At 44.9% G+C, this 25372-nt stretch overlaps 1 protein-coding gene across 1 annotated transcript in view; it reads left to right on the top strand.

Annotated features, from left to right (window-relative positions):
* The window catches only part of LOC123733083 (glycine receptor subunit beta-like), a 45101-nt gene that overhangs the window by 14627 nt on the left and 5102 nt on the right, over positions 1 to 25372 (top strand). The window contains exon 5 of the mRNA XM_045712415.1: positions 25130 to 25267. Within this exon, the coding sequence (XP_045568371.1) occupies positions 25130 to 25267 (138 nt within the window). The remainder of the gene's footprint in view (positions 1 to 25129; positions 25268 to 25372) is intronic.

Here is a 25372-nt window from a genome sequence, read left to right as displayed (position 1 = left end):
ATGGATATACTGCCCCCTAGCCCTAACAGGTTAATGGATATACTGCCCCCTAGCCCTAACAGGTTAATGGATATACTGCCCCCTAGCCCTAACAGGTTAATTGATATACTGCCCCCTAACCCTAACAGGTTAATGGATATACTGCCCCCTAACCCTAACAGGTTAATGGATATACTGCCCCCTAGCCCTAACAGGTTAATGGATATACTGCCCCCTAGCCCTAACAGGTTAATGGATATACTGCACCTAGCCCTAACAGGTTAATGGATATACTGCCCCTAGCCCTAACAGGTTAATGGATATACTGCCCCCTAGCCCTAACAGGTTAATGGATATACTGCCCCCTAACAGGTTAATGGACATACTGCCCCTAGCCCTAACAGGTTAATGGATATACTGCCCCCTAGCCCTAACAGGTTAATGGATATACTGCCCCTAACAGGTTAATGGATATACTGCCCCCTAGCCCTAACAGGTTAATGGATATACTGCCCCCTAGCCCTAACAGGTTAATGGATATACTGCCCCCTAGCCCTAACAGGTTAATGGATATACTGCCCCCTAGCCCTAACAGGTTAATGGATATACTGCCCCCTAGCCCTAACAGGTTAATGGATATACTGCCCCCTAGCCCTAACAGGTTAATGGATATACTGCCCCCTAGCCCTAACAGGTTAATGGGTATACTGCCCCTAACAGGTTAATGGATATACTGCCCCTTAGCCCTAACAGGTTAATGGATATACTGCCCCCTAGCCCTAACAGGTTAATGGATATACTGCCCCCTAGCCCTAACAGGTTAATGGATATACTGCCCCCTAGCCCTAACAGGTTAATGGATATACTGCCCCCTAACAGGTTAATGGATATACTGCCCCCTAGCCCTAACAGGTTAATGGATATACTGCCCCTAGCCCTAACAGGTTAATGGATATACTGCCCCCTAGCCCTAACAGGTTAATGGATATACTGCCCCCTAGCCCTAACAGGTTAATGGATATACTGCCCCCTAGCCCTAACAGGTTAATTGATATACTGCCCCCTAGCCCTAACAGGTTAATGGATATACTGCCCCCTAGCCCTAACAGGTTAATGGATATACTGCCCCCTAGCCCTAACAGGTTAATGGATATACTGCCCCCTAGCCCTAACAGGTTAATTGATATACTGCCCCTAACCCTAACAGGTTAATGGATATACTGCCCCCTAACCCTAACAGGTTAATGGATATACTGCCCCCTAGCCCTAACAGGTTAATGGATATACTGCCCCCTAGCCCTAACAGGTTAATGGATATACTGCACCTAGCCCTAACAGGTTAATGGATATACTGCCCCCTAGCCCTAGCAGGTTAATGGATATACTGCCCCCTAGCCCTAACAGGTTAATGGATATACTGCCCCCTAACAGGTTAATGGACATACTGCCCCCTAGCCCTAACAGGTTAATGGATATACTGCCCCCCTAGCCCTAACAGGTTAATGGATATACTGCCCCCTAACAGGTTAATGGATATACTGCCCCTAACAGGTTAATGGATATACTGCCCCCTAGCCCTAACAGGTTAATGGATATACTGCCCCCTAGCCCTAACAGGTTAATGGATATACTGCCCCTAACAGGTTAATGGATATACTGCCCCCTAACAGGTTAATGGATATACTGCCCCCTAGCCCTAACAGGTTAATGGATATACTGCCCCCTAGCCCTAACAGGTTAATGGATATACTGCCCCCCTAGCCCTAACAGGTTAATGGATATACTGCCCCCTAGCCCTAACAGGTTAATGGATATACTGCCCCCTAGCCCTAACAGGTTAATGGATATACTGTCCCCTAGCCCTAACAGGTTAATGGATATACTGCCCCCTAGCCCTAACAGGTTAATGGATATACTGCCCCCTAGCCCTAACAGGTTAATGGATATACTGCCCCCTAGCCCTAACAGGTTAATGGATATACTGCCCCCCTAGCCCTAACAGGTTAATGGACAGCAATATTCAAATCTTGTCTCTGAGTTAAGTATTCAACCCCTTTGTATGGCAAGTAAATCAATTCTGGAGTAAAACATTTTTAACAAGTCACATAATAGGTGCTCTGGACTCAGAAACTTTGAACATCTCACGGAGCACCATTAAATCCATTACAAAAAAAATTGAAAGATTATGGCACCACAACAAACCTGCCAAGAGAGGGCCGCCCACCAAAACTCACTGACCACGCAAGGAGGGCATTAATCAGAGAGGCAACAAAGAGACCAACGATAACCCTGAAGGAGCTGCAAAGCTCCACAGCGGAGATTGGAGTATCTGTCCATAGGACCACTTTAAGCCGTACACTCCACAGAGCTGGGCTTTATGGAAGAGTGGCCAGAAAAAAAGGCATTGCTTAAAGAAAAAAATAAGCAAACACATTTGGTGTTCGCCAAGAAGGCATATGGGAAACTCCCCAAACATATGGAAGAAGGTACTCTGGTTAGATGAGACTAAAATTGAGCTTTTTGGCCATCAAGGAAAACGTTATGTCTGATGCAAACCCAACACCTCTCATCACCCCGAGAACACCATCCCCACAGTGAAGCATGGTGGTGGCAGAATCCTGTTGTGGGGATGTTTTTCATCGGCAGGGACTGGGAAACTGGTCAGAATTGAAGGAATGATGGATGGCGCTAAATACAGGGACATTCTTGAGGGAAACCTGTTTCAGTCTTCAAGAGATTTGAGACTGGGACAGAGGTTCACCTTCCAGCAGGACAATGACCCTAAGCATACTGCTAAAGCAACACTTAAGTGGTTTAAGGGGAAACAATTCAATATCTTGGAATGGCCTAGTCAAAGCCCAGACCTCAATCCAATTGAAAATCTGTGGTATGACTTAAAGATTGCTGTAAACCAGCGGAACCCATCCAAAGTGAAGGAGTAGGAAAAGTTTTGCCTTGAAGAATAGGCAAAAATCCCAGTGGCCAGATGTGCCAAGCTTATAGAGACATACCCCAAGAGACTTGCAGCTGTAATTGCTGCAAAAGGTAGCTCTACAAAGTATTGACTTTGGAGGGGTGAATAGTTATGCACACTAAAGTTCTGTTTTTTTGTCTTATTTCTTGTTTGTTTCACAATAAAACAAATATTTTCCATCTTCAAAGTGGTAGGCATGTTGTGTAAATCAAATGATACAAACACCCAAAAAATAAATTTTAATTCAAGGTTGTAAGGCAACAAAATAGGAAAAATGCCAAAGGGGGTGAATACTTTCGCAAGCCACTGTAAGGCACTAAAGTAAAACTGCAAAAAATGTGGCAAAGAAATTAACGTAATGTCCTGAATATAAAATTTTATGTTTGGGGCAAATCCAACACAACACATCACTGAGTAGCACTCTTCATATTTTCAAGCATGGTGGTGGCTGCATCGTTATGGGTATAAAGAAATAGAATAGAGCGAAGCACAGACAAGATCCTAGAGGGAAACCTGGTTCTGCTTTCCACCAGACACTGGGAGATGAAGCACAGAACAACATCCTAGAGGAGAACCTGGTTCTGCTTTCCACCAGACACTGGGAGATGAAGCACAGAACAACATCCTAGAGGATAACCTGGTTCTGCTTTCCACCAGACACTGGGACATGAAGCACAGAACAACATCCTGGAGGAGAACCTGGTTCTGCTTTCCACCAGACACTGGGACATGAAGCACAGAACAACATCCTAGAGGGAAACCTGGTTCAGTCTGCTTTCCACCAGACACTGGGAGATGAAGCACAGAACAACATCCTAGAGGAGAACCTGGTTCAGTCTGCTTTCCACCAGACACTGGGAGATGAAGCACAGAACAACATCCTGGAGGAGAACCTGGTTCTGCTTTCCACCAGACACTGGGAGATGAAGCACAGAACAACATCCTAGAGGAGAACCTGGTTCTGCTTTCCACCAGACACTGGGAGATGAAGCACAGAACAACATCCTAGAGGGAAACCTGGATCAGTCTGCTTTCCACCAGACACTGGGACATGAAGCACAGAACAACATCCTGGAGGAGAACCTGGTTCTGCTTTCCACCAGACACTGGGAGATGAAGCACAGAACAACATCCTGGAGGAGAACCTGGTTCTGCTTTCCACCAGACACTGGGACATGAAGCACAGAACAACATCCTGGAGGAGAACCTGGTTCTGCTTTCCACCAGACACTGGGACATGAAGCACAGAACAACATCCTGGAGGAGAACCTGGTTCATTGCTTTCCACCAGACACTGGGACATGAAGCACAGAACAACATCCTGGAGGAGAACCTGGTTCTGCTTTCCACCAGACACTGGGAGATGAAGCACAGAACAACATCCTAGAGGAGAACCTGGTTCTGCTTTCCACCAGACACTGGGAGATGAAGCACAGAACAACATCCTAGAGGAGAACCTGGTTCTGCTTTCCACCAGACACTGGGACATGAAGCACAGAACAACATCCTGGAGGAGAACCTGGTTCAGTCTGCTTTCCACCAGACACTGGGAGATGAAGCACAGAACAACATCCTGGAGGAGAACCTGGTTCAGTCTGCTTTCCACCAGACACTGGGACATGAATTCACCTTTCAGCAGGACAATAACCTAAAACACAAGGCCACATCTACCCTGGGAGATGAATTCACCTTTCAGCAGGACAATAACCTAAAACACAAGGCCACATCTACCCTGGGACATGAATTCACCTTTCAGCAGGACAATAACCTAAAACACAAGGCCACATCTACCCTGGGACATGAATTCACCTTTCAGCAGGACAACAACCTAAAACACAAGGTCAAATCTACACTGGAGTTGGTTACCAAGACAACATTGAATATACCTGAGTGACCTAGTTACAGTTTTGACATACAGCAGCTTGAAAATCTATGGCAAGACTTGAAAATGGCTGTATAGCAATTACCAACAACCAACTTGACAGAACTTGAAGATTATTTTACTAATAATGGGCAAATATTGCACAGTCCAGGTGTGGAAAGCTCTTAGAGACTTACCAAGAAAAAGTCACAGTTGTAATTTCTGCCAAAGGGGCATTAGAATATGCTTCTAAACACTTCTACATTAATATGGATGCTAGCATGATTACGGATAACCATGAATGAATAACGATGAGTGAGAAAAGTTACAGACGCACAAATATCATACCCCAAGACATGCTAATCTCTCACCATTACAATAACAGGGGAGGTTAGCATTTTATATCATACGCCCCAAGACATGCTAACCTCTCACCATTACAATAACAGGGGAGGTTAGCATTTTATATCATACCCCCCAAGACATGCTAACCTCTCACCATTACAATAACAGGGGAGGTTAGCATTTTATATCATACCCCCATGACATGCTAACCTCTCACCATTACAATAACAGGGGAGGTTAGCATTTTATATCATACCCCCAAGACATGCTAACCTCTCACCATTACAATAACAGGGGAGGTTAGCATTTTATATCATACCCCCAAGACATGCTAACCTCTCACCATTACAATAACAGGGGTGGTTAGCATTTTATATCATACCCCCCAAGACATGCTAACCTCTCACCATTACAATAACAGGGGAGGTTAGCATTTTATATCATACCCCCCAAGACATGCTAACCTCTCACCATTACAATAACAGGGGTGGTTAGCATTTTGGGAGGGCATGATGTTTATGCTTCTGTAACTTTCTCTAATGTAGTGTGTTTAGAAACATATTATATTCTTATTTACAATAATATTGAATACAAAATGACACATGATACACATGATTCATTATTGATACAATAATTACCATTAATTTCTATTGGGCACAAAATAATCTGAAACACAACCAAAACACACAGCAAATGCATCCAACAAGGTTGCAGAGTCACAGGTTTGATGTAAGCATTGCGTGCTAGGAATATGGGACCAAATACTATACTTTTTACTACTTTAATACACAGATAAGTAAGTTTCTCCCAATATTTTAGGTCCCCCAAAATGGGGGGCCTATGTACAAAAAGTGCTGCAATTTCTAAACGGTTTAGCCGATATGGATGAAAATACCCTCAAATTGGAGCTGACAGTCTGCACTTTAACCTCAGAGTCGTTGTATCATTTCAAATCCAAAGTGCTGGAGTACAGAGCCAAAGCAACAAATGGGTCACTGTCCCAATACTTTTGGAGCTCACTGTAGGTATTCCTCTCATCTAGGTGGGTGAGGGCAGTGTGCACCTGAGATTGCGTCGTCTGTGGATCTGTTGGGGCGGTATGTAAACTGGAGTGGGTCCAGAGTGGTGGAGTTGATGTGTGCCATAACCAGCTTCTCAAAGCCCTTCATGACTACAGCTGTGAGGGCTACAGGGCGGTTAGTCATTGGGGCTTAAAGCCTTAAAGTTCTAGAATGATGGTGGTCATCTTAAAACATGTTGGGATTAAAGACTGGATAAGGAGAGGTTGAACATTACAGACTGAGATAAGGAGAGATTGGACATTACAGACTGGGACAAGGAGAGGTTGAACATTACAGACTGAGATAAGGAGAGATTGGACATTACAGACTGGGATAAGGAGAGATTGGACATTACAGACTGAGATAAGGAGAGATTGGACATTACAGACTGGGATAAGGAGAGATTGGACATTACAGACTGGGATAAGGAGAGAAACATTACAGACTGGGATAAGGAGAGATTGGACAATACAGACTGGGATAAGGAGAGATTGGACATTACAGACTGGGATAAGGAGAGATTGGACATTACAGACTGGGATAAGGAGAGATTGGACATTACAGACTGGGACAAGGAGAGATTGGATATTACAGACTGGGATAAGGAGAGATTGGACATTACAGACTGGGATAAGGAGAGATTGGACATTACAGACTGGGACAAGGAGAGAAACATTACAGACTGGGACAAGGAGAGATTGGACATTACAGACTGGGACAAGGAGAGATTGGACATTACAGACTGGGATAAGGAGAGATTGGACATTACAGACTGGGACAAGGAGAGATTGGACATTACAGACTGGGACAAGGAGAGATTGGACATTACAGACTGGGACAAGGAGAGATTGGACATTACAGACTGGGATAAGGAGAGATTGGACATTACAGACTGGGATAAGGAGAGATTGGACATTACAGACTGGGATAAGGAGAGATTGGACATTACAGACTGGGACAAGGAGAGATTGGATATTACAGACTGGGACAAGGAGAGATTGGACATTACAGACTGGGATAAGGAGAGATTGGACATTACAGACTGGGACAAGGAGAGATTGGACATTACAGACTGGGACAAGGAGAGATTGGACATTACAGACTGGGACCAGGAGAGATTGGACATTACAGACTGGGTTAAGGAGAGATTGGACATTACAGACTGGGACAAGGAGAGATTGGACATTACAGACTGGGATAAGGAGAGATTGGACATTACAGACTGGGATAAGGAGAGATTGGACATTACAGACTGGGATAAGGAGAGATTGGACATTACAGACTGGGACAAGGAGAGATTGAACATTACAGACTGGGATAAGGAGAGATTGGACATTACAGACTGGGATAAGGAGAGATTGGACATTACAGACTGGGACAAGGAGAGAAACATTACAGACTGGGACAAGGAGAGATTGGACATTACAGACTGGGACAAGGAGAGATTGGACATTACAGACTGGGACAAGGAGAGAAACATTACAGACTGGGATAAGGAGAGATTGGACATTACAGACTGGGACAAGGAGAGATTGGACATTACAGACTGGGATAAGGAGAGATTGGACATTACAGACTGGGATAAGGAGAGATTGGACATTACAGACTGGGTTAAGGAGAGATTGGACATTACAGACTGGGCTAAGGAGAGATTGGACATTACAGACTGGGCTAAGGAGAGATTGGACATTACAGACTGGGCTAAGGAGAGATTGGACATTACAGACTGGGCTAAGGAGAGATTGGACATTACAGACTGGGATAAGGAGAGATTGGACATTACAGACTGGGCTAAGGAGAGATTGGACATTACAGACTGGGATAAGGAGAGATTGGACATTACAGACTTGGATAAGGAGAGAAACATTACAGACTGGGACAAGGAGAGATTGGACATTACAGACTGGGATAAGGAGAGATTGGACATTACAGACTGGGATAAGGAGAGAAACATTACAGACTGGGCTAAGGAGAGATTGGACATTACAGACTGGGATAAGGAGAGATTGGACATTACAGACTGGGATAAGGAGAGATTGGACATTACAGACTGGGTTAAGGAGAGATTGGACATTACAGACTGGGCTAAGGAGAGATTGGACATTACAGACTGGGCTAAGGAGAGATTGGACATTACAGACTGGGCTAAGGAGAGATTGGACGTTACAGACTGGGCTAAGGAGAGATTGGACATTACAGACTTGGATAAGGAGAGAAACATTACAAACTGGGACAAGGAGAGATTGGACATTACAGACTGGGACAAGGAGAGATTGGACATTACAGACTGGGATAAGGAGAGATTGGACATTACAGACTGGGACCAGGAGAGAAACATTACAGACTGGGCTAAGGAGAGATTGGACATTACAGACTGGGACAAGGAGAGATTGGACATTACAGACTGGGATAAGGAGAGATTGGACATTACAGACTGGGATAAGGAGAGATTGGACATTACAGACTGGGACAAGGAGAGATTGGACATTACAGACTGGGATAAGGAGAGATTGGACATTACAGACTGGGATAAGGAGAGATTGGACATTACAGACTGGGATAAGGAGAGATTGGACATTACAGACTGGGATAAGGAGAGATTGGACATTACAGACTGGGATAAGGAGAGAAACATTACAGACTGGGATAAGGAGAGATTGGACATTACAGACTGGGATAAGGAGAGATTGGACATTACAGACTGGGATATGGAGAGAAACATTACAGACTGGGATAAGGAGAGATTGGACAATACAGACTGGGATAAGGAGAGATTGGACATTACAGACTGGGACAAGGAGAGATTGGACATTACAGACTGGGATAAGGAGAGATTGGACATTACAGACTGGGACAAGGAGAGATTGAACATTACAGACTGGGACAAGGAGAGAAACATTACAGACTGGGACAAGGAGAGAAACATTACAGACTGGGACAAGGAGAGATTGGACATTACAGACTGGGATAAGGCGAGATTGGACATTACAGACTGGGACAAGGAGAGATTGGACATTACAGACTGGGATAAGGAGAGATTGGACATTACAGACTGGGATAAGGAGAGATTGGACATTACAGACTGGGACAAGGAGAGAAACATTACAGACTGGGATAAGGAGAGATTGGACATTACAGACTGGGACAAGGAGAGATTGGACATTACAGACTGGGACAAGGAGAGAAACATTACAGACTGGGATAAGGAGAGATTGGACATTACAGACTGGGATAAGGAGAGATTGGACATTACAGACTGGGACAAGGAGAGATTGGACATTACAGACTGGGATAAGGAGAGATTGGACATTACAGACTGGGACAAGGAGAGAAACATTACAGACTGGGACAAGGAGAGATTGGACATTACAGACTGGGATAAGGAGAGATTGGACATTACAGACTGGGATAAGGAGAGATTGGACATTACAGACTGGGATAAGGAGAGATTGGACATTACAGACTGGGAAAAGGAGAGATTGGACATTACAGACTGGGACAAGGAGAGAAACATTACAGACTGAGATAAGGAGAGATTGGACATTACAGACTGGGATAAGGAGAGATTGGACATTACAGACTGGGATAAGGAGAGATTGGACATTACAGACTGGGATAAGGAGAGATTGGACATTACAGACTGGGATAAGGAGAGATTGGACATTACAGACTGGGCTAAGGAGAGATTGGACATTACAGACTTGGATAAGGAGAGATTGGACATTACAGACTGGGATAAGGAGAGATTGGACATTACAGACTGGGCTAAGGAGAGATTGGACATTACAGACTGGGACAAGGAGAGATTGGACATTACAGACTGGGACAAGGAGAGATTGGATATTACAGACTGGGACAAGGAGAGATTGGACATTACAGACTGGGATAAGGAGAGATTGGACATTACAGACTGGGACAAGGAGAGATTGGACATTACAGACTGGGACAAGGAGAGATTGGACATTACAGACTGGGACCAGGAGAGATTGGACATTACAGACTGGGTTAAGGAGAGATTGGACATTACAGACTGGGACAAGGAGAGATTGGACATTACAGACTGGGATAAGGAGAGATTGGACATTACAGACTGGGATAAGGAGAGATTGGACATTACAGGCTGGGATAAGGAGAGATTGGACATTACAGACTGGGACAAGGAGAGATTGAACATTACAGACTGGGATAAGGAGAGATTGGACATTACAGACTGGGATAAGGAGAGATTGGACATTACAGACTGGGACAAGGAGAGAAACATTACAGACTGGGACAAGGAGAGATTGGACATTACAGACTGGGACAAGGAGAGATTGGACATTACAGACTGGGACAAGGAGAGAAACATTACAGACTGGGATAAGGAGAGATTGGACATTACAGACTGGGACAAGGAGAGATTGGACATTACAGACTGGGATAAGGAGAGATTGGACATTACAGACTGGGATAAGGAGAGATTGGACATTACAGACTGGGTTAAGGAGAGATTGGACATTACAGACTGGGCTAAGGAGAGATTGGACATTACAGACTGGGCTAAGGAGAGATTGGACATTACAGACTGGGCTAAGGAGAGATTGGACATTACAGACTGGGACAAGGAGAGAAACATTACAGACTGGGATAAGGAGAGATTGGACATTACAGACTGGGACAAGGAGAGATTGGACATTACAGACTGGGATAAGGAGAGATTGGACATTACAGACTGGGATAAGGAGAGATTGGACATTACAGACTGGGTTAAGGAGAGATTGGACATTACAGACTGGGCTAAGGAGAGATTGGACATTACAGACTGGGCTAAGGAGAGATTGGACATTACAGACTGGGCTAAGGAGAGATTGGACATTACAGACTGGGCTAAGGAGAGATTGGACATTACAGACTGGGCTAAGGAGAGATTGGACATTACAGACTGGGATAAGGAGAGATTGGACATTACAGACTGGGCTAAGGAGAGATTGGACATTACAGACTGGGATAAGGAGAGATTGGACATTACAGACTGGGATAAGGAGAGATTGGACATTACAGACTGGGACCAGTAGAGAAACATTACAGACTGGGCTAAGGAGAGATTGGACATTACAGACTGGGATAAGGAGAGATTGGACATTACAGACTGGGATAAGGAGAGATTGGACATTACAGACTGGGTTAAGGAGAGATTGGACATTACAGACTGGGCTAAGGAGAGATTGGACATTACAGACTGGGCTAAGGAGAGATTGGACATTACAGACTGGGCTAAGGAGAGATTGGACGTTACAGACTGGGCTAAGGAGAGATTGGACATTACAGACTTGGATAAGGAGAGAAACATTACAAACTGGGACAAGGAGAGATTGGACATTACAGACTGGGACAAGGAGAGATTGGACATTACAGACTGGGATAAGGAGAGATTGGACATTACAGACTGGGACCAGGAGAGAAACATTACAGACTGGGCTAAGGAGAGATTGGACATTACAGACTGGGACAAGGAGAGATTGGACATTACAGACTGGGATAAGGAGAGATTGGACATTACAGACTGGGATAAGGAGAGATTGGACATTACAGACTGGGACAAGGAGAGATTGGACATTACAGACTGGGATAAGGAGAGATTGGACATTACAGACTGGGATAAGGAGAGATTGGACATTACAGACTGGGATAAGGAGAGATTGGACATTACAGACTGGGACAAGGAGAGAAACATTACAGACTGGGATAAGGAGAGATTGGACATTACAGACTGGGATAAGGAGAGATTGGACATTACAGACTGGGATAAGGAGAGAAACATTACAGACTGGGACAAGGAGAGAAACATTACAGACTGGGACAAGGAGAGATTGGACATTACAGACTGGGACAAGGAGAGAAACATTACAGACTGGGATAAGGAGAGATTGGACATTACAGACTGGGATAAGGAGAGATTGGACATTACAGACTGGGACAAGGAGAGATTGAACATTACAGACTGGGACAAGGAGAGAAACATTACAGACTGGGACAAGGAGAGAAACATTACAGACTGGGACAAGGAGAGATTGGACATTACAGACTGGGATAAGGAGAGATTGGACATTACAGACTGGGATAAGGAGAGATTGGACATTACAGACTGGGGTAAGGAGAGAAACATTACAGACTGGGACAAGGAGAGATTGGACATTACAGACTGGGATAAGGAGAGATTGGACATTACAGACTGGGATAAGGAGAGATTGGACATTACAGACTGGGACAAGGAGAGAAACATTACAGACTGGGACAATGAGAGATTGGACATTACAGACTGGGATAAGGAGAGATTGGATATTACAGACTGGGACAAGGAGAGATTGGACATTACAGACTGGGACAAGGAGAGATTGGACATTACAGACTGGGATAAGGAGAGATTGGACATTACAGACTGGGATAAGGAGAGATTGGACATTACAGACTGGGAAAAGGAGAGATTGGACATTACAGACTGGGACAAGGAGAGAAACATTACAGACTGGGACAAGGAGAGATTGGACATTACAGACTGGGACAAGGAGAGATTGGACATTACAGACTGGGTTAAGGAGAGATTGGACATTACAGACTGGGACAAGGAGAGATTGGACATTACAGACTGGGACAAGGAGAGATTGGACATTACCATGAATATGCCTGCCAACTAATCTGAGCATGCTCTGAGAACGCACCCTGGAATACCGTCCAGCCCCGCGGCCTTGCGAGTGCCGACCTGATTAAAAACCTTTCGTCGGCCTTGAAGAGTGAGATCACCCAGTCCTCTGGGTCGGCGTGGCCCTCCCTCACTGTATGGTGTTGTTATTGTCAAAACGTGCATAAAATGCATTGAGCTGGTCTGGTAGAGAGGCATCGTTGGGCACATCACGTGTCGGTCTTCCTTTGTAATCCGTAATGGACTGCGGCTCATGCGACATGCAGCGTAGCCTGTGAAATAGGAGGCCACGTTACTTCTATACTGTCCTTTTGCTCGTTTGATAACTCTGCAGAGGTCCTAGCGGGACTTGTTGTCCTTGTTCCTGTCCTCAGCCGTAGCCTCAGGGTTGTCTGTGATAGTCCTGTCCTTTAGTTTAGCGCCAACCTCAGTGTCAAACCAGGGATTTTGATTGTGGAAGCAGCAAACCTTCAGTGTTGGGACAACGTCCCCGATGCATTTCCTTATGAAGCCAGTGACGGAGGTGTCAAACCAGGGCTTTTGATTGTGGAAGCAGCAAACCTTCAGTGTTGGGACAACGTCCCCGATGCATTTCCTTATGAAGCCAGTGACGGAGGTGTCAAACCAGGGCTTTTGATTGGGGAAGCAGCAAACCTTCAGTGTTGGGACAACGTCCCCGATGCATTTCCTTATGAAGCCAGTGACGGAGGTGTCAAACCAGGGCTTTTGATTGGGGAAGCAGCAAACCTTCAGTGTTGGGACAACGTCCCCGATGCATTTCCTTATGAAGCCAGTGACGGAGGTGTCAAACCAGGGCTTTTGATTGGGGAAGCAGCAAACCTTCAGTGTTGGGACAACGTCCCCGATGCATTTCCTTATGAAGCCAGTGACGGAGGGGGTTAGCTCGTTGGTGTTATAGGTGGAGTTTCGGAACATATTCTAATCAGCGCTAGCAAAGCAGTCCTGTAGCATAATCTCTGATTCTGATGATCTATTCTCAATGGATCAAGTCACCAGGTACTTCCTGTTTAACTGACAACTGAGAACAACATGGAGGGCAGAGAATGTAAAACTCATTAATACCATCGTTGCTGAGTGAGTGGTGGACCGCAGTAAGGTGAGCACCATCTGGTAGGGTTTCCACTAGTTACCACAAACACAAAGTCAAAATTATCTTTTTGGTGTTCATTTAAGGTTCGGGTTAGGCATAAGGTTAGCCATGTGGTTAAGGTTAGGATTAAGGTTAGGGTTAGGTTTAAAATCACATTTTAAGAAGATCAATTGTAGAAATAGGTGGGCATTAAGACTTTGTGGCTGTGGTACCTAGGTATGTCAGTAACCAGGAATGTGATAGATTGAACTGCAGAAATTCTTAGTGGTCATACACAGAACCACATCTGAATTCTGAATTCACATAATTGTATGATTTTTATTTACGTTTAAACGTTAAGAGAAATTTTACATTTCTCCCATCCTTATTGGAGTGTCTTGACCAAAAGACATGTTTCTGAAAAGCGGAGAATATTGCTGTTACAAGCAAATCCTTGATCCAAGGTCATCCATCTTCTTGGCCAATGGAATGCAGGGAAGGGGTGGCCGGTTTTCCCTTCTCATTAATCTCACCAGGACTCTCCCTCTCCTGCCTCTGTAATGCCGGCGTTTCCTCTTGGATTGCCTGAAAATTGGGTCGTAATTACAGAAAGAGCCCAGGGCAGATTAGTCGAAGTTGAAGCTGGAATTGGGGAAAGTAACTGACGATCTGATGTTCAAAAGTTCTTGCCGGTTATAAAAAGGATAGCAAATACATTTCAGGAAAATAAAGTAAAGATAAATGCCAAAATAATTCCAAATAGCTCAGCTCCCAAACCACAGCCATCCAGTACAGTGCCATCTGTCTTCTCTCTGGTGTGTCTTCGTAGTAGCGGTGTTGTCACGTCCTGACCAGTAAAAGGGGTTATTTATCATTGTAGTTTGGTCAGGGCGTGGCAGGGGGTGTTAGGGTTTTTGGTTTATGTTTTATGTTATCTATTTCTATGTGTTTATCTAGCTTTTCTATGTTAGTTTTGTCAATGACCTCCAATTAGAGGCAGCTGGTTATTGTTGTCTCTAATTGGAGGCCATATTTAGTTGGGTGTGTTTTGTGGCTGGTTGTTTCCAGTATAGTCTGTGCACCTTACTGGACTGTTATCGTTGTCTCTAATTGGAGGCCATATTTAGTTGGGTGTGTTTTGTGGCTGGTTGTTTCCAGTATAGTCTATGCACCTTACTGGACTGTTATCGTTGTCTCTAATTGGAGGCCATATTTAGTTGGGTGTGTTTTGTGGCTGGTTGTTTCCAGTATAGTCTGTGCACCTTACTGGACTGTTATCGTTGTCTCTAATTGGAGGCCATATTTAGTTGGGTGTGTTTTGTGGCTGGTTGTTTCCAGTATAGTCTGTGCACCTTACTGGACTGTTATCGTTGTCTCTAATTGGAGGCCATATTTAGTTGGGTGTGTTTTGTGGCTGGTTGTTTCCAGTATAGTCTGTGCACCTTACTGGACTGTTATCGTTGTCTCTAATTGGAGGCCATATTTAGTTGGGTGTGTTTTGTGGCTGGTTGTTTCCAGTATAGTCTGTGCACCTTACTGGACTGTTGTCGTTGTCTGTTTATTTCGTGATTAAGTGTTTTCTTTAATAAATAAGAAGATGAGCACTTTACCCGCTGCATTTTGGTCCACTCCTTACAACACCTGTGACAGGTGTGGCCTAATGTTATGATAATGTCTCATTCATTGGGTAATTCATTATGGGATACAAAATATGGATCTATCTATATTCTACAGTAAATTGGGCACCACCTATCATTGATGGTGTATTCAGTTCCGGGGTGGTGTATTCAGTTCCCGGGGTGGTGTATTCAGTTCCGGGGTGGTGTATTCAGTCTCGGGGTGGTGTATTCAGTTCCGGGGTGGTGTATTCAGTCCCGGAGTGGTGTATTCAGTTCCCGGGTGGTGTATTCAGTTCTGGGGTGGTGTATTCAGTTCCCAGTGTGGTGTATTCAGTTCCCGGGTGGTGTGTTCAGTTCCCGGGTGGTGTATTCAGTTCCCGGGTGGTGTATTCAGTTCCGGGGTGGTGTATTCAGTTCCCGGGGTGGTGTATTCAGTCCCGGGGTGGTGTATTCAGTTCCGGGGTGGTGTATTCAGTTCTGGGGTGGTGTATTCAGTTCCCGGGTGGTGTATTCAGTTCCCGGGTGGTGTATTCAGTTCCCGGGGTGGTGTATTCAGTTCCCGGGTGGTGTATTCAGTCCCGGGGTGGTGTATTCAGTTCCCCGGGTGGTGTATTCAGTTCCGGGGTGGTGTATTCAGTTCCGGGTTGGTGTATTCAGTTCCCGGGTGGTGTATTCAGTTCCCGGGGTGGTGTATTCAGTCCCGGGGTGGTGTATTCAGTTCCCGGGGTGGTGTATTCAGTTCCGGGGTGGTGTATTCAGTTCCGGGGTGGTGTATTCAGTTCCGGGGTGGTGTATTCAGTTCTGGGGTGGTGTATTCAGTTCCCGGGGTGGTGTATTCAGTTCCCGGGGTGGTGTATTCAGTCCCGGGGTGGTGTATTCGTCCAACTGAGATCAAAGTGAAAGCAGAGGACAATTGTTAAAATTCCAATATTGGTGTTTGGCCTCCACTCATTGAGATCAGGGATGATCAATAAGCAAGAGCGCTTTCCAGTTACCAACTATGCTAACGTCTGAGCAGCAGAAGGATTTCCAGTTACCAACTATGCTAACGTCTGAGCAGCAGAAGGATTTCCAGTTACCAACTATGCTAACGTCTGAGCAGCAGAAGGATTTCCAGTTACCAACTATGCTAACGTCTGAGCAGCAGAAGGATTTCCAGTTACCAACTATGCTAACGTCTGAGCAGCAGAAGGATTTCCAGTTACCAACTATGCTAACGTCTGAGCAGCAGAAGGATTTCCAGTTACCAACTATGCTAACGTCTGAGCAGCAGAAGGATTTCCAGTTACCAACTATGCTAACGTCTGAGCAGCAGAAGGATTTCCAGTTACCAACTATGCTAACGTCTGAGCAGCAGAAGGATTTCCAGTTACCAGCTATGCTGACGTCTGAGCAGCAGAAGGATTTCCAGTTACCAACTATGCTAACGTCTGAGCAGCAGAAGGATTTCCAGTTACCAACTATGCTAACGTCTGAGCAGCAGAAGGATTTCCAGTTACCAACTATGCTAACGTCTGAGCAGCAGAAGGATTTCCAGTTACCAACTATGCTAACGTCTGAGCAGCAGAAGGATTTCCAGTTACCAACTATGCTAACGTCTGAGCAGCAGAAGGATTTCCAGTTACCAACTATGCTAACGTCTGAGGAGCAGAAGGATTTCCAGTTACCAACTATGCTAACGTCTGAGCAGCAGAAGGATTTCCAGTTACCAGCTATGCTAACGTCTGAGCAGCAGAAGGATTTCCAGTTACCAACTATGCTAACGTCTGAGCAGCAGAAGGATTTCCAGTTACCAACTATGCTAACGTCTGAGCAGCAGAAGGATTTCCAGTTACCAACTATGCTAACGTCTGAGCAGCAGAAGGATTTCCAGTTACCAACTATGCTAACGTCTGAGCAGCAGAAGGATTTCCAGTTACCAACTATGCTAACGTCTGAGCAGCAGAAGGATTTCCAGTTACCAACTATGCTAACGTCTGAGCAGCAGAAGGATTTCCAGTTACCAACTATGCTAACGTCTGAGCAGCAGAAGGATTTCCAGTTACCAACTATGCTAACGTCTGAGCAGCAGAAGGATTTCCAGTTACCAACTATGCTAACGTCTGAGCAGCAGAAGGATTTCCAGTTACCAACTATGCTAACGTCTGAGCAGCAGAAGGATTTCCAGTTACCAACTATGCTAACGTCTGAGCAGCAGAAGGATTTCCAGTTACCAACTATGCTAACGTCTGAGCAGCAGAAGGATTTCCAGTTACCAACTATGCTAACGTCTGAGCAGCAGAAGGATTTCCAGTTACCAACTATGCTAACGTCTGAGCAGCAGAAGGATTTCCAGTTACCAACTATGCTAACGTCTGAGGAGCAGAAGGATTTCCAGTTACCAGCTATGCTAACGTCTGAGCAGCAGAAGGATTTCCAGTTACCAACTATGCTAACGTCTGAGCAGCAGAAGGATTTCCAGTTACCAACTATGCTAACGTCTGAGCAGCAGAAGGATTTCCAGTTACCAACTATGCTAACGTCTGAGCAGCAGAAGGATTTCCAGTTACCAACTATGCTAACGTCTGAGCAGCAGAAGGATTTCCAGTTACCAACTATGCTAACGTCTGAGCAGCAGAAGGATTTCCAGTTACCAACTATGCTAACGTCTGAGCAGCAGAAGGATTTCCAGTTACCAACTATGCTAACGCCTGAGCAGCAGAAGGATTTCCAGTTACCAACTATGCTAACGTCTGAGCAGCAGAAGGATTTCCAGTTACCAACTATGCTAACGTCTGAGCAGCAGAAGGATTTCCAGTTACCAACTATGCTAACGTCTGAGCAGCAGAAGGATTTCCAGTTACCAACTATGCTAACGTCTGAGCAGCAGAAGGATTTCGGTCGGCCGTGGCAATTATTTGTGCCTGTCTTTCATAGTTCAGTTGGAATGGACAATGAGAGTGGGGCTAGTTTCTGAGTCTCCCTGCCTGATTGGCTGAAACATTCCATGGTCTCTCTTAGCACGAGGTCACGCTGCCCCAGGAGGAGAGTCTCTTTCCTTAGGGAATTGAATATTGTTCCGTTATCGATGGATACATCCTTTGTGCAACCGGGAAAGGTGGGTCATTGTTCAGGGCATAATGTTCCCTACATAACGATACAAAACATGACATGTTCTCCTTGAAATACAGAGAAGTTATTCACAACAGGGAGAATGCACAATATCATTTTCAAATGTCTACAGCACACAATGATCACAGCATGCACCAGTGCACTTCTTGCCTCACAGCCTTATGTAATGATTTCTCCCACACAGCAGGGTTTTTCGGTGTCCTTGTAGAGCACAGCGAGCCATTTGGTGGGCCCCTGCTGTTACGGTGCCATCCTGTCCTGGATAGAATGTTTGAAGTGGATGTTCTGCCGTTTACTGGCCCTCTGGAGCATTATGGCTGGGTTGTGTCATGTCTTTTCATCTCTACCGTTGTCATGCCGATGGGCGAGTAGATCTGTATTGGGTATGGTCTACTGTTGTCATGCCGACAGGCGAGTAGAGCTGTATTGGGTATGGTCTACCGTTGTCATGCCGACGGGCGAGTAGAGCTGTATTGGGTATGGTCTACCGTTGTCATGCCGACGGGCGAGTAGATCTGTATTGGGTATGGTCTACCGTTGTCATGCCGACGGGCGAGTAGAGCTGTATTGGGTATGGTCTACTGTTGTCATGCCGACGGGCGAGTAGAGCTGTATTGGGTATGGTCTACTGTTGTCATGCCGACGGGCGAGTAGAGCTGTATTGGGTATGGTCTACTGTTGTCATGCCGACAGGCGAGTAGAGCTGTATTGGGTATGGTCTACCGTTGTCATGCCGACGGGCGAGTAGAGCTGTATTGGGTATGGTCTACCGTTGTCATGCCGACGGGCGAGTAGATCTGTATTGGGTATGGTCTACCGTTGTCATGCCGACGGGCGAGTAGAGCTGTATTGGGTATGGTCTACTGTTGTCATGCCGACAGGCGAGTAGAGCTGTATTGGGTATGGTCTACTGTTGTCATGCCGACGGGCGAGTAAAGCTGTATTGGGTATGGTCTACCGTTGTCATGCCGACGGGCGAGTAGAGCTGTATTGGGTATGGTCTACTGTTGTCATGCCGACGGGCGAGTAGAGCTGTATTGGGTATGGTCTACTGTTGTCATGCCGACGGGCGAGTAGAGCTGTATTGGGTATGGTCTACTGTTGTCATGCCGACGGGCGAGTAGAGCTGTATTGGGTATGGTCTACCGTTGTCATGCCGACGGGCGAGTAGAGCTGTATTGGGTATGGTCTACCGTTGTCATGCCGACGGGCGAGTAGAGCTGTATTGGGTATGGTCTACTGTTGTCATGCCGACGGGCGAGTAGAGCTGTATTGGGTATGGTCTACTGTTGTCATGCTGATGGGCGAGTAGAGCTGTATTGGGTATGGTCTACTGTTGTCATGCCGACGGGCGAGTAGAGCTGTATTGGGTATGGTCTACTGTTGTCATGCCGACGGGCGAGTAGAGCTGTATTGGGTATGGTCTACTGTTGTCATGCCGACGGGCGAGTAGAGCTGTATTGGGTATGGTCTACCGTTGTCATGCCGACGGGCGAGTAGAGCTGTATTGGGTATGGTCTACCGTTGTCATGCCGACGGGCGAGTAGAGCTGTATTGGGTATGGTCTACCGTTGTCATGCCGACGGGCGAGTAGAGCTGTATTGGGTATGGTCTACTGTTGTCATGCCGACGGGCGAGTAGAGCTGTATTGGGTATGGTCTACCAACTGCAAGGCATTTGGAATTGGCCTGGTCTTTCGTCAGCACCACATCCCTACATTGGCATAAACACTTTGTTTAATTGTCCCACTGAAAAATGTAACTTTATCCCAGTAATCGGTTTTCAGAAGACGACGGTGGGTTTTCCTATAACTTCTCACCTCGTCTCCTTTTATATTTTCTGTTGACCAACTCCCCAGTCCCTGATGACAAGCAAACCCATAATATAATGCTGCCACCACAATACTAATATACATGTTTATGCCAAAGACACACCAGAATGGCTTTCCAAGAGGTGTTGAGTGTTCCTGGGTGGTCCGGTCTCAGTCCTGACTTAAATTTGCTTGAAAATCAGAGACAAGGTTTGAATAATGCTATCCATCCAATCCATGTCTCAAGGCTTAAAAATCCTTCTCTAACCCGTCTCCTCCCCTTCATCTACACTGATTGAAGTGGATTTAACAGGTGACATCAATAAGGGATCATAGCTTTCACCTGGATTCACCTGGTCAGTCTATGTTGTTGAAAGAGCAGGTGTTCCTGATGTTTTGTACACTCGGTGTATCTACAGTAAGTTTGGACACACCTACTCATTCCAGGGTTTTTCTTTATTTTTACTATTTTATACATTGTAGAATAATAGTGAAGACAGCAACACTATGAAATAACACATATGGAATCATGTAGTAACCAAAAAAGTGCTAAACAAATCTAAATAATTGTTATATTTGAGATTCTTCAAAGTAGCCACCCTTTGCCAGGGGTGAACAGGCAGTGGCTCGGGTGGTTGTTGTCCTTGATGATCTTTTTGGCCTTCCTGTGACATCGGGTGCTGTAGGTGTCCTGGAGGGCAGGTAGTTTGCCCCCGGTGATGTGTTGTGCAGATCGCACCACCCTCTGGAGAGCCCTGCGGTTGAGGGCGGAGCAGTTGGCTTTTCATAGCCGAGCATTCAGAGGTCGAGACAATATTTTATTTTTTCACCTTTATTTAACCAGGTAAGCTAGTGGAGAACAAGTTCTCCTTTACAACTGCGACCTGGCCAAGATAAAGCAAAGCAGTGCGACACAAACAACAACATAGAGTTACAAATGGAATAAACAAGCGTACAGTCAATAACAGGTCAGGGTTCCAGAGCCGCAGGCAGAACAGTTGAAACTGAAGCAGCAGCACAACCAGGTTGACTGGAGACAATCAGGAGTCATCAGGCCAGGTGGTCCTGAGGCATGGTCCTAGAGCTCAGGTCCTCTGGGTGGGGAAGGGGGTCCTAGAGCTCAGGTCCTCTGGGTGGGGAAGGGGGTCCTAGAGCTCAGGTCCTCTGGGTGGGGAAGGGGTATAGAGAGAATTAGAGGGAGCAAACTTTAATTCACACAGGACACCAGATAAGACAGTGTCCCACTGACTATTGCAGCATAGATACTGGAGGTTGAGACGGGGGGACGACGACACTGTGGCCCCGTCTGACGATACCCCTGGACAGGGCCAACCAGGCAGGATATAACCCCACCCACTTTGCCAACAGATCACCAACGTACTACCCTGAGACAAGGCTGAGCCCACGAAGATCTCCTCCACCGCACGAGCCCGAGCAAGACAGGAAGATCACGTCGGTGACTCAACCCACTCAAGTCGAGCACATCAAAGCCTGACACAATGTGACGCACCTCTCCTAGGGGCGGCATGGAAGAGCACTAGTAAGCCAGTGACTCAGCCCCGTAATAGGGTCAGAGGCAGAGAATCCCAGTGGAAAGAGGGGAACCGGCAAGGCAGAGACAGCAAGGGCGGTTCGTTGCTCCAGCCTTTCCGTTCACCTTCACACTCCTGGGCCAGACTATACTTAATCATAGGACCTACTGAAGAGATGATTCTTCAGTAAAGACTTAAAGGTCAAGACCAAGTCTGCGTCTCTCACATGGATAGGCAGACCATTCCATAAAAATGTAGCTCTATAGTAGAAAGACCTGCCTCCAGCTGTTTGCTTAGAAATTCTAGGGACAATAAGGAGTCCTGCATCTTGTGACCGTAGCGTACGTCAAAATCAAATCAAATGTATTTATATAGCCCTTCGTACATCAGCTGATATCTCAAAGTGCTGTACAGAAACCCAGCCTAAAACCCCAAACAGCAAGCAATGCATGTGAAAGAAGCACGGTGGCTAGGAAAAACTCCCTAGAAAGGCCAAAAACCTAGGAAGAAACCTAGAGAGGAACCAGGCTATGAGGGGTGGCCAGTCCTCTTCTGGCTGTGCCGGGTGGATATTATAACAGAACATGGTCAAGATGTTAAAATGTTCATAAATGACCAGCGTGGTCAAATAATAATAATCATAGTAGTTGTCGAGGGTGCAACAAGCACGTCCGGTGAACAGGTCAGGGTTCCATAGCCGCAGGCAGAACAGTTGAAACTGGAGCAGCAGCACGGCCAGGTGGACTGGGGACAGCAAGGAGTCATCATGCCAGGTAGTCCTGAGGCATGGTCCTAGGGCTCAGGTCCTCCGAGAGAAAGAAAGAAAGAGAGAAAGAGAGAATTAGAGAGAGCATATTTAAATTCACACAGGACACCGGATAAGACAAGAGAAATTCTCCAGATGTAACAGACTGACCCTAGCCCCCCGACACATAAACTACTGCAGCATAAATACTGGAGGCCGAGACAGGAGGGATCAGAAGACACTGTGGCCCCATCCGATGAAACCCCCGGACAGGGCCAAACTGCTGTACATACGTGTAGGCATGTACAGCAGGACCAAATTGGAGGCAATTTTGGCGCTTCACCATGTTCATTAAAATGTACAGCTGTGTGTCGTCCACATAGCAGTGAAAGTTGACATTGTGTTTCTGAATGACATCACCAATGAGGCAGAATATATAGTGATAACAGTATTGGTCCTAAAACAGAACCTTGAGGAACACCGAAACTTACAATTGATTTGTCAGATGACAAACCATCCACAGAGACAAACTGTAATCTTTCCAACGGATACGACCCAAACCAGACAAGAACTTGTTTTTTGTAGACCAATTAGGATTTGTTGATCAATGGTGTCAAAAGCAGCACTAAGGTCAAATGCAAAGCCTTGGTCTGATGCCATTAAAAGGTAACTTACCACCTTCATGAGTGCAGTCTAGACTGAAGCATTTCGTATACATTATTTGTCTTCTGGAAGGCAGTAAGTTGCTGCACAACAGCTTTTTCAAAAAAAATGTTGAGAGGAATGGGAGATTTGCTATACCGTAGGCCTTGAAATACATCCACAGGTACACCTCCAATTGACTCAAATTATGTCAATTAGCCTATCAGAAGCTTCTAAAGCCATGACATCATTTTCTGGAATTCTCCAAGCTGTTTAAAGGCACCAGTCAACTTAGTGTATGTAAACTTCTGACCCACTGGAATTATGATACAGTGAATTATAAGTGAAGTAATCTGTCTGTAAACAATTGTTAGAAAAATAACTTGTGTCGTGCACAAAGTAGATGTCCCAACCGACTTGCCAAAACTATAGTTTGTTTTAAGAAGAAATTTGTGGAGTGGTTGAAAAATGAGTTTTAATGACTCCAACCTTAGTGGATGTAAACTTCCCACTTCAACTGTATCTTGTTATTGTATATATATATATATATATATTATTATTGTATGCTGTTATAGTTGGCTACAGACCCAGTGATATATCGGGTGTTATTGTATATATATATATATATATATATATTATTGTATGCTGTTATAGTTGGCTACACAACCAGTGATCTGGTCTTCATGTGGGACCCAGTGATATATATGGTGTTATTGTATATATATATATATTATTATATTATTATTGTATGTTGTTATATTATATTTATATTATTATTGTATCTTGTTATAGACCACCAGTGATCTGGTCTTCATGTGGATGGCAGACCCAGTGATATATCGGGTGTTATTGTATATATATATATTATATTATTATTGTATGCTGTTATAGTTGGCTACACCACCAGTGATCTGGTCTTCATGTGGATGGCAGACCCAGTGATATATCGGGTGTTATTGTATATATATTATATTTATATTATTATTGTATGCTGTTATAGTTGGCTACACCACCAGTGATCTGGTCTTCATGTGGATGGCAGACCCAGTGATATATCGGGTGTTATTGTATATATATATATATATATATATTATTGTATGCTGTTATAGTTGGCTACACCACCAGTGATCTGGTCTTCATGTGGATGGCAGACCCAGTGATATATCGGGTGTTATTGTATATATATATATATATATATATTATTGTATGCTGTTATAGTTGGCTACACCACCAGTGATCTGGTCTTCATGTGGATGGCAGACCCAGTGATATATCGGGTGTTATTGTATATATATATATTATATTTATATTATTATTGTATGCTGTTATAGTTGGCTACACAACCAGTGATCTGGTCTTCATGTGGGACCCAGTGATATATATGGTGTTATTGTATATATATATATATTATTATATTATTATTGTATGTTGTTATATTATATTTATATTATTATTGTATCTTGTTATAGACCACCAGTGATCTGGTCTTCATGTGGATGGCAGACCCAGTGATATATCGGGTGTTATTGTATATATATATATTATATTTATATTATTATTGTATGCTGTTATAGTTGGCTACACCACCAGTGATCTGGTCTTCATGTGGATGGCAGACCCAGTGATATATCGGGTGTTATTGTATATATATATATTATATTATTATTGTATGCTGTTATAGTTGGCTACACCACCAGTGATCTGGTCTTCATGTGGATGGCAGACCCAGTGCAGATGGATGAAATCGCTCTGCCTCAGTTTGACATCAAACAGCAAGAGATCGAGTACGGAAACTGCACCAAATTCTACCAAGGAACAGGTACCACACACACACACACACACACACACACACACACACACACACTACTGCGAGTACTGCAAATACTTGAATAGGGCACTGAACATTGCTATCTTCTTATAAAGC

This window comes from Salmo salar, unplaced genomic scaffold (genome assembly GCF_905237065.1).
Source record: "Salmo salar unplaced genomic scaffold, Ssal_v3.1, whole genome shotgun sequence".
NCBI lineage: Eukaryota > Metazoa > Chordata > Actinopteri > Salmoniformes > Salmonidae > Salmo > Salmo salar.
This window is presented reverse-complemented; position numbering and strand designations above follow the sequence as displayed.